Raw genomic sequence first — 11,397 nt, forward strand, 5'->3', positions numbered from 1 at the left:
CATGTTTCCTCTTTTACAGAGCACTTCCGGAGCATTGGAGAGCACTCCAAAATATTAGCACTCTATGCCTCTTACATAATTGAGCTCATAATTCAGAATGCAACAGAGCAGTGTGCAGGCTCTCACAGCATCCTTGCAGCTTCCTGAAGTGTGGACACTTTATTAGTCAAGATGTCAGTGGTAGAGTTTAAATCATATTTGCAAATCCTTACATACATGCTACTTGTGAGCAACTAGGTGTTGTGAGTGGGATATCATTGAAACAAGGCAACTTATACATCTCAATGCAACTTTTGCAGAGAAATACTTTTGCACAGTATTTCCTACCTTGTCTTGCTAAGGACAGGTTCACTACCAGCAGAGGCAAATAATGGCAGTGGAATCTGGAACCCTGGTCTGCGGTCAGAGAAGCTTCTCCTTACAAAAGGCTGGGGGTTCATGGCACTGAGGGCCATCCGTTTCTGTGGGTCCCCATGTTGCCTGAGCTGTGTGCTGTTCCTCCGTGAAAAGGCGAAACCTTCAGGATGTCCCATAATCATTTCTGTTGCAGAGCTGTTAGGTGGCAACAGTGGCTTGGCTTCAAACAAAGAGGAAGTGGCTGGGCAAAATATGGAATGTGCATTTGTGACAATCTTTGGGGAAGCAGATTGCTGCTCATCCCCCAAGTCCAAGTAGTTTTGTAATCCTTTGTGCAACCAAGATGGAGAAGCTGGTGGAGATGGGGTAGTCAAGAAAGGAGGTGGACTTGCTTCCTTGCGGTGGACTGGTGGACTTGACACCTTGGAGCGGGTTGGTGGGCTTTGCTGTTTACGCCCTAGTGGAGGGCTAGACAGATTTTGTTGGGTTGGTGGTGAAGGCAACTTCCTTTGCGCTGGAGGGCTTGATGTCCAGCGGCCAGCTGGGGGGCTGGGCTGCCTATGGGTCATCGAGGAAAAAGCTTGACGACTGTGTCTCTGATGCAGTGGTGGACTTGGGAGCCTTTTCTCACTGGGGGGTGATGAAGGTGGTGTTCTTGCCGGGGACATTTGCCTGACAAAACCTGCCACTTTCCCACTTTTCCCAAGTGAGTCTGAGGAGCTTTGCTTCTGTGCCGGAGTTAGAGGTGTGCAACATTCTTTGCTTGCTGAATCACTTTCATTTTGCTCTGGCATTTCTTTGGGATTTCGAAGAGGTATTATTTTATGCGACTCCTTATACAGCTCTGCAGTCTCTTGCATTTCATGGTACCTCTGGGACGTTAGTGAGTTTTCTCGGATATAGTCAGACATAAGGCTAGCATTTGACTCCAGGGAATATTTTCGAGGTTTGGGGTCCACCCCAGTGTTTTTTGGTGCTTTGTTGGCAATGGGATTGAGACTGCTGAGATTCTTACTTGGTAGCAAGTCCATGGAACATAGAGAGGCTTTCATCCGCTGAGAAATCTGAGATATTTTCCTAGTAGTGCGATGATCATTTGTCTTGGCAGGCTTTTTGGCAACTTTTGAGTAGTTTTTCTCAGTCCTTGCACTGTCCAAAGATTCAGCTGAGTCGCATGAGATGCCCAATAGCATTTCAGGAGGTGGCGGGGGCAGGTTTTCCATCTCACTTTCATCTTCAGTTTCCTCGTTTGTGTCACTTTCGCTTGCGAATACCGGTGGAATACTACTACCGAAAGCACAGTGGGTTGGATGGAGAGTTGGATTATGTATTTCTCCTAGTGGTGAAACTCTGTGTTTGTGGCTTAAAGGCACAAGCGCTCTAGGAATTGGGAAACTGGGAGGAATGCTTGGAAGTCCAAACTTTCTGATACATTTAATTGGCCCCAAAGGCCTTAAACTTGCAGACTTAACAAGGCCTTCAGGTGGGCTGAAGGTTTCAATGAGCTTTTTTACAGATTTGCGAGGGGGAGTACAACCAACACTGTTCAGTTTCTGTGACCCAGGAGGCTCATTTTCTTTTCTGGATATTGGATGCTGTGAAGACATGGTGGTTGTGAAGGGCTTTCTACATCTCCTTTCATCAGGCTGCTGACTGATGACATTTTGATCATGCCTTAGCAAGGGGACCTTATCTTGATTAGGCAGTATGCTGAAGTTTTTCGCAAGAGATGCCTTCAGCTTATTAGTGGAAGATCTATGAGTAATGTGCTCACAATCTTGCAGATTAAATGGTTCCTTTGGGCTTGTGGGTCCTGGCTTCTCATTTGTTTCCTTGTTTCCATTATGAGTGTAAAACATCTCCAGGCGTTTGCTGAGGCCTTTTTGAGTTCTTTGGAGCTCTAGAAGGGTTGGGTCCTCAGCACGACTTCTGAGGGACTCCTCAGATTTGGACCTCTTCTGCTTCACTTGAGTCTTTTGGCTTTCAGTTGCTGTACTAGGTCGTGGTGATCCTCGTCCATTTTCATCTTCCATCCATTCCCTCTTTCCAGACTTAGCTGGGACAAATTTGATCTTTTCGCTGATGGCATCTTTCATCTTCAGTATTATCTCCTCGTTCTCTGGGCTCTCTAAACGTTTCATGGAAAGCCGCCGTTTGCTGTCTGCTGCCACAATTGGAGATGTCAATCTTTTAGATAAAACATCCTTTCTTGTTTCTGACATATTGTCATCTTCTTCTTCAGACAAACTATCATCATCAATGTCTTCATTTGTGGGGAAAACATCATTTGATTCACACTCTTTGAAACAATCAACCTCATGGGTGACACCAGGGGGCACAGAGGTCAGAGAGAGAGCTTGGGTAATGTTTTGACATTGAGAAATAGTGACTGAACCTTCTGGAACTATTCCCAGAGAAGACACACCTTTTTTGTGTGAAGGGGCATAAAATATGTCTTTAAAATGCCTTTCCAGTGCACAGTCATGGGATCTGGTTGTGGCATACACTGATGAGCATGCCCACTGGTGTTCTCCTGATATTCTGGTCTGATTTTGAGATGGATGATCATGTGCCCAAGAACCACAATTTGTTTGCATTCCCTGTTTATCAAGAACATTCAAGTCTTTGACTGATTCACTGTCAATACCAATTCCACTGTCTTCAGAATAGAGAGTCATATCATCAGGGTGAGGCTGAAAAGGTTTGACTGCAGATGTTTCAAGGAGCTTTATTGTCCTGAACAGGCGTTCATCAAAACCTTGTTTTGCTTTCAGCTTTTCTTCTAAATTGCTGCCTGCAGACTGTAAGAAGCTGCATGATTCCTGGAGGGCATTAGAGGTTAAGGAGGCCACAGTTCCATTTAACATCTGCATTTTGTTGACTGTGTACTGCAGTAGTTGCTGTAGGAGATCTGGTTGCTCTTGTGGGCTTCCTTTCCCAGGAGGCCAAGCCAGGTTCCCTCCCACCTCTTTGAGAAGGTCTTCTCCATCTTGGGCAATTTCTTCCAAAAGATGGTTGATTTCATCAAAACGAAACAGCAAAAAGCTCACCATTTGCTGTAGAATTAGCTGCGTTTCGGTGGCCTGGTTGGCCATGCACAAGATAACCTCATATTTGGAGAGGTTGGGATTTAAATAGGCATAAGCATTTTGATGGGCTTTAACAAGTAGATCTGGGAAATCCACCTTTTTCTCAGCCTGGCATACAGGTGGACTGGATTTTTCTTTTGTTTTGCAATCACGGCCTTGCTTTCCCTGTCTACTGTGCTTTTGTTTTTTTGCTTTCTTTGCGATCTGCTTTTCATTGTTTTCATTTTTGTTTTTCAAATCAAAACCAACTTCCTTTGACTCCCAAGAATTTTGCTTTTTGACCTTTATATCTTCTGCTATATGTTTTTGAGACCCTGTCAGCCCAGATAGGGCTATCTCAGCCTCTGAGATGGTTCCTTCTGTGTCCTTCTCTTCCTGGTCAAGCTCAGAAAGCAAAGGATCCTCAGTTGAGGAACGGAAATTAACATTTTTGTCCTCGTCTGATGCATTTCTGAAAAAGTTATCTTTAATCTGAGTCTCCCCCTGACTCAAATCATCAATTTCATAAGAGGAGGAGCATTTGATCAGTAATGGAAGAGAGAAACCTTCACCCCCCGGATCAACTGGCAAGATGCCCTTATTCAAGGGTTTTGTTCCATGGTTTGCATGGTGGTTAGCAATATCACTGTGAGAAGGTGTACAGCCCATTATGCTCCCCCTTGCTAGCTTTCTTTATTGCTGAAAAATATCCAACTGATCAAATAAGGAATAAAAAGGAATGAACACTTACAAGTTCAGGCGATATTAGGATCTGATATTTGTGAAGAAATCTTCATCTTGAATGGTCCCTGTTTTGTAGATATCCTTCTTAATTACCATGCACTTCCAACTCCAATTTGGTTGGTGCTTTTCTTCACAAAGGCACACAGCATAGTCTCCCTTTTAACTAGTTTCCCTTGGGATGCGAACTGGCAGCACATGAGCTGTGTTGCATTTAGAGCTAGTGGATTACGGGTGCTTGGGTATCTTGCTTCTGCCTTGACAGATGTCAGCCAGAAATAAGATTTTAAGCTCATTAGGCTAAGTAACCCTCAGCTAGTTTGCTGCGCTTGTAACAGGACTTTCTTGTTACACATTGCATTTTGAGACAAATTAGCTTCTTATGTCCTGCAATAAGTTGTCCTGCTACTCCTCATGTCTGCACTGTACTTGGATCTTTGAAATCCAAGAAAAGAGGCCATTAAAGATCAGATCTTTGAGGAAATACTCTGTGAATGGCAAAATGACAGTATGCGGGCACCTGCAAAGACAAAACATGACCTTGGAGAATAATACAGATCAGGAAGAAAGCACAAGACACAGAGTCAAAAGAGGTGAGGGAGCGAAAAGCCCATTAGGCCATCCAGCGAAGGGTTTCTCAGCCTCTTCTGACCTGCAACTTCAAAACAGTTGCCTTCTGTCTATTTCTCATAATAGAATGAAATAATTCCATGGAGAACGATTAAAATACATCTATGAATGAAGGCTAAACCCTTTGCAGCAGCAGGCAAGAAGTAAAAGTGGAGGATGCAGAAGAAGTGAAATTTTGAGCGAGAGATTGATACAAAGGGGTGGTTTAGAAGATATCTCCCTACCGTATATAATATGGATGAGCGTGTGCCATGACTGTATATGTTCTTTCCCCTCCCAGTATGCCAAGGTGCCTTTCCCTAATCATAGGAATATAGGAAGCTGTCTTATACTAAGTCAGACCATTAGTTCATCTAGCTCAATATTATCTACACTGACTGTCAGTGGCTCTCCAAGGTTTCGGGCAGGGGTCTCTCCCAGCCCTGCCTAGAGATGCTAGGGAGTTAACCTGGGACCTTCTGCGTGCAAACAGATACTCTACCACTGACCTACGGCTCCATCCCTGAAGGGGAATCTATTCTAGCTTGTAGTCACCCATCCAAATGATACCAGGGCAGATCCTGCTTAGCACAGGGGGCAATTTATGCTCGCAGGACCAGCTGTCCTTCCCAAATAATGTGCAGTGTGTGGTTTAGACTACAAAAAGGGGTTTAAAGTAGTATATGCAGTGTATGCAGAGAAGTGATTTGTTCAAATTGATAACCACACAATTAGGGAAAGGTGCCCTGGTGCACCAGGAGGCAGGGAAGGACATACATATTCAGTGGCATGCACACATCTCTATCACAGGTGGTTGGGCCAGCAGATGAAGTATTGTCCAAACAAGCCCTATCTTTATATAGCAACATTTCCCCTGGTTGATTTAAGATTAATTTTTGCTCTGTTTTTATAACTTCACACCCCACAGAAGCAGCACCACTCTGCTTAGCAATGATGACACCTCATCTGGACTACTGTGCTAATCTTTTGGTACCTTAGTGCAAGAAGGAGGCTGGGGAGCAATACATCAAAAATGAAGATGAATGAGCAGCATACAAATGCACACATGTTATTCTCCCAGCATCCTGGATGGAGGGGAGGGGAGGGGAGGGAAAGAGCCTGCCAATATTTCTCTGATCTCTGCCACTTCATTCAATGATATTTTATTTACCACAATTAACTCTCAGATGTCACAATTCACTCTCCGAGGAGCAATGTTCGTGAAATGAGATCATATCTCTGCTGAATGAATCATGAAATACTAGGAGTGTAGAGATCTTACTTAACTGAACAGAACCCAATGGCCTTCTGCATTCCAAAAGGGTAATATTAAAAATTAAGAATATGAACTGCTTAAATAATTTAGTTATTTTCTTTTTAGTACATTAATTGATTAGTTTTGAATGAGTTTGTATTATCAAACTTTGCAGATCTATTAAAGATACATTAAACACCATTGTATCCATATATACACCACCACTTAAAAGGCCACTAAAAATGAGTAGGAGTCAGGACATAAGATGAATATGTGTGTTAGTTCTGCAAGAAGCTTTCCCACAAATAATGTCTGATTAGTTGATTGAGATCATATTCTAAAAATTATATGGGCATCCTAGGAACACTATGTATAGGGAAATTCTTTGAATGCTACTGGGACAGATTATGAAGCTACCTTTGCATTAAAAAAATTGAGATAACCAAGCTTATCCAGACATAATTATTATCTGCATCTATTAGTTTTAGCTTATCGCATGTAATTCTAGTTCTTGGTCTAATCCAGTGCCAATTGGTATAATTAGGAAGAATCCTTTTCTTTTCTTTTTTAAGCTTTAGATTCAGCTTTAAGAAAGAACAAGATTTTGTTGAAGCAGCAGTCAGGAAGATCAGATTTGTAATATCGTTTAGGTTTTACTGTGACTGTGAAGCTTCTTGCTGAAATTGATTTTTTTTTCTCTTGAAATGTTTCCTCAGTTGGTGTTAGCAGAGAAATGTCAATGTGATTTTTTAGTCAAAGTTACTAAGATTGTTTTCCCCCCAACAAGGCTTGATTATGACCATTTGTAAGGTGCTCAACATCTGCAGAGAGAAAATTATGCTTAAGCAAAATATTATTTGTTCAAATGCTTCACCTTCTTTTTGCCTTCTTGCTCCCTTTATTTTGCCTGTACTTCTTCAAGTGTTTATATGTAAAATGCAAGGATGCCTAAAGCCATTCTTGGGTGGCCTATGAATTGTTTTTTGGAGCTACATTTCTCAGCATCAGATCGCAGTTGCGTTCAGTAATGTGCTAGGTGCCAAAAAGTTGGATGGAGACAACGGGGGCATATCTAGGGTAGCACAGGTAGGGCACATGCCCCGGGCACCACTTGAAGGGTGGTGCCATTTTTAAAAATTATTTTTTTTTAAAAAAGGCTGCCAAAAACAAAATAGCCACTGCACATGCTCAAAAGGCCTCTGTAAGGCCCTAGGCCATGCCAGGCCTCACAGAGGCCATTTGAGCATGCACGGTGGCCATTTTGTTTTCAGTGGCCACTTAAAAAAAATAAATTAAAAAATGGCCACTGCACATGCTCAAATGGTCCCTGCAAAGCCCTAGAGGCCAGCGGGAGGAGGGGAACCTTTGAAGACACCCCCATGGCCTTTAGGAAGCCCCCCCAAGGGGCTACAGGTTAAAAAAATTAAAATTAATATAATATAATTCACTGTACACATATTCAGTTTGGCACTATGTACAGAGAATCAAGGCTTGTGAATACTGAGCTGAAGCTTATGAGCTAGGATTGTATTCATTTGCTCTTACTTTGCTTCTTATGGTAAGTGAGTTAAATGTGGTGTCTTAATATGGTTATTAATGGTGAGTTTGTCTTTGAATCAGTGTGAAATCCTTAGTATTGAGGCCCACTGGGAGTTTCTTGCTTTCTTTCTCTCATTTTCACTGTCTTTCTGAAAGACTAGAATATATTCCAAGCAGTGACACAGTTTACTCAGCATATCCTTGAATTATTTTCAGAGTATCTGGGAAAAGTCAAATTCTCCATTTATTTTTAAAACGTATGTAATAGCGATGCTACAATGCATAGTAGAGAATTAGACAGGCACTTCTGTTTAGTTTTCCAAATAGTTTTCCATCTCCACATAGTATTTGGGTAAATCATGAGCCCCAGCAAACTGAAATTTGTAGTTTTCCAGCATTTTTTTATCTGGCTACGTCCACTGCTATATAGTTTTTGAAATATTAAAAGATTAATGAGCTTGACTTGTATTTTTGAGCTGATATTATGGTAAAGTTATCTGAAAGATAGGTGTCAGATGTTTGGACAGGGGGCGCAATTTCAGTGCTTGCCCTAGGTGCCACTTTCCCTAGATACGCCTCTGGAAGCAGGTGCAGTTGCTTAGACTAATACAAATGCCCTTTAACTTGTCTTGGATCGGTTCCAGACCAGTTTACAGCTGGAACAAACAATAGACGCAGCCTGTGTGCCGACCAGGTGAAGATCTGCACACTTACAACTCTCCAGTGAATATTTGCACAGATATGGTGGATCACACGAGGCCTAGGCCATGATTCATTTTCTGTATCAGGGATTCTCAACATTGGGTCCCCAGTTGTTATTGGACATCAACTCCCATAATCCCCAACCAAAGTTCACTGGGGCTGGGGATTATGAGTGTTGAAGTCTAATAACATCTGGGGACCCAGCGTTGAGGATCCCTGTTCTATATCACCTTTTTTTCAGCATACAGATCATTTTATGATTCTTATCTCATGGATCGCTACATACAATGATCTTGTGAATTACTGAAGACCACTCAGCACATTTAATGGCTGGGTCAGTAGTGGCCAGAGCGGGTGCAACCAGGGGGTGGATGAGAGGCACCTTTAAGAGTAAATTAGTAGGTGCTTACCTCTGCTACTGCAGCACCTGAAAGCTCCTCGGAGCAGGAGCGTGCTGCCCAGCACCCGCTGTGGCGGGGGATTAGCTCCACCACTCACCTGGCCTCTGCACATGCCTGGAGGCCATTTGCTGGCTACGCATATGGACTCCACCAGCTGAGTGGCTGAGCCAATCCCTGCCACAGCAGCTGCTAAGTGGTGTGCCACTGCTTTAAGCAGCTTTCAGGTGCAGCGGTAGTGGAGGTAAGCACCTACTAATTTACTCTTAAAGGTGCCTCTTGCTGCCCCCCCCTCCCCCAGCAGTGCCCACACCAGCTGCTACTGGGCTGGGTGGAGACTGAATCCAGAACTGCCATCTCTAAACCAACACTTTATGTGCTGTACAGTAATTCTTAAAGAGGGAAGCAGGCTCACCCCAGGTGCAGTATTCAAGCAGTCATCTGGAAAGGGGTTGTTTGAGAAAATTACTTATATAGCAGAGTATTTCAGGAGTTAACTCACTCCCATTACAGCAGAAGTTAACAGAATCTCAGGGGCATCAGCTTGTAAATGATAAGCATGGAGATTCATGTAAAGTTAAACTAATCTACTTTATTTTGTATAAGAAATCTGGTTGCCTGCAGTACAAACTGAAACTGGTTTAAGTTTCATTGATTCTCCACAAGGAGTCCTGAGCTGGAAAGCATTAATGTACTGGTGCATTTTTCGCGGTGTTATAAAATATGCTGAAAACAATGGGGACTCCATGTTCCTTTCATGCAGGTCAGCAGTGGTCAGCAATACAAGAACGAGGCAGAACTGAGCAAGGTATGCTGCAATCCTTTCTGTAAAGCCATTTCTCAGCTTGTGAAAATACACATTTAGAGCTGGTACAAGATAAATAACTAATTAATTTTGCATCACACTCCCATTAGGTTGCAGAGAGAGGACACAATAGTAACTTCAGCAGCTGCAAGTCACGTAAAGAGTTTGTTTCACTTAAAAATAAATCAGAAAATCAATATTAATGTAGATTTTGTGGAACAAGGAGATTAGCTGTGGTTTTCTACTTCTCAGTTCCTGTAGTCCCTAATTATCTGAATCATCATGACATAAAGAGCTCCGGTGACAAAGGAAATGTAGTAGTGTCTTGAACACGAAGTGTTCTGCTTTTTCAATAAAGGATGAATCACATTTATGTAACATTTTCCTTTTTAAAAAATTTAACTAGCATTGAGAGAGAAATCTAGACACAAAGGCTATCCACATGAGCAGCCCTACCTAGGCTTGCACAGTCCTACTGAGGTAGTAGGACTGCTTGTGTGAAGTGCTGCGATCAAGGCCAGGCCTGGCGCTGCCCTGCCTTCTGCCTAGGTAGAAGGGTGCGAGTGCCCTTTTGATTAATTTGATGACCCTTTTGATTACCCAGGTACCTGCTCGTGTGCGTGCATGGGCTGTGGGCAGCCCAAGCACACACTGAGCCAGGCAGCAAGAGCACCCGGCTGAGGGGGAATCCCTCGATGCACAACTGAGGCGCGATGCACTGAGCGATACCGGAGGATTTCCTCCTCCAGCTCCCTGCTCTGCGGCTTACTGTGGCACGGCATGTGTGCTGGGCGAGCGGCAGGGCCTTAAAACTCATTTTAATCACGTGCAGGGAGGGGCAGGGGTGTAGCTAGGGGAGAGGGGGCCCTTGTTCACTACTTGGAGTGAGGGGGATAATGAAGGAAATAGGAAGGGGTAGAGCTGGGGGGCCCCTCAGGAGCTTGGGCCCCCGGTTCTTTGAACCCATCTGCTCAATTATAGCTACACTCCTGGTTAGGAGCCTGCCTCTCCGCCAGCCCCCTCCCCCACCCACCGGTGTTTTCAGTTGTATGAATGACCTTGTAGTGTTAACATTTTCTCAGCTAAATTGTCTTTCCCCCCCTAAAAATGTAAAGCTTGGCCTATCCACTAACCTTAAAACACACCCACACACACCCACACACACACATACACACACAGAAAGAAGGCAAGGATTGTTGGGAATTCAGGTCAGAAATATAGGGATACTATGACCTAAACACAGTAGGACACAATTCCAAGTGAACATACCTGGGATTGTGCTGTGAGTCTGCCCGATGAAATAAGCTTTCTTTTATTTCTTTACTTCAGAGTAGACCCTGCAACGGGATCAGGATGTATCTCTGAAGTGTGCTTCCACACTTCCTGTGTTGTGACACCACAGTCCCTATGCTGACAGCAGGGTTCCGTTCATATTTCCAATGCCTTGTTTCGAATTTCATCACTGCAGCATAGTGCTATGATGTCATATGTCCGGCGTAAAGAAGTTGCTTTTTGGGGGGTTGTTAGTTTTTGTGAGACTGCTCCCCCTGCTGTTTACGTTTTGAATGTGATTTGCCTGAACGGAAGCATTTTGCTGCTGTTGAGCGGCTGAACTGGGAAGCGCCCTGATGTAGAGCAGCTAGGCACCAGGCTTCTGTATCCCTTTGATGTATTTCCTAAATGAACTACTTCACTTAGAACTCTTAACTCTGGGTCTCCAGATAATAGTAATTAGCAGCGCTCTTCTTACTTGTGCACTTCTGCTGCAGGTGGGGTAGATAAACAAATATCCTCTCCAATCTCTTACCGTGATCAACGCACCATATCTCACTGACTATATGACAGCTCCCTGAAGTCAAATCAAAGTGAAGGCACTTCTTACCCTTACTCTAGAATCTTGTGGAATTTTTTAAAATAGGGAAA

At 43.5% G+C, this 11,397-nt stretch overlaps 1 protein-coding gene across 1 annotated transcript; it reads right to left on the reverse strand.

Moving 5' to 3' along the window:
- Positions 1–323: 323 nt before the first annotated feature.
- PCARE (photoreceptor cilium actin regulator) lies at positions 324–4,094 on the reverse strand. The gene has a single exon (XM_053306275.1). It carries the CDS (start codon positions 4,092–4,094, stop codon positions 324–326), a length of 3,771 nt encoding a protein of 1,256 aa, XP_053162250.1.
- Between the last annotated feature and the right edge of the window lie 7,303 nt (positions 4,095–11,397).

Source organism: Hemicordylus capensis, chromosome 1, assembly GCF_027244095.1.
Source record: "Hemicordylus capensis ecotype Gifberg chromosome 1, rHemCap1.1.pri, whole genome shotgun sequence".
NCBI classification, from domain to species: Eukaryota; Metazoa; Chordata; class Lepidosauria; order Squamata; family Cordylidae; genus Hemicordylus; species Hemicordylus capensis.

Bases quoted from the DNA above. Each gene is read 5' to 3' on its own strand.
- PCARE (XM_053306275.1), bottom strand. From the start codon at position 4,094: ATGGGCTGTACACCTTCTCACAGTGATATTGCTAACCACCATGCAAAC.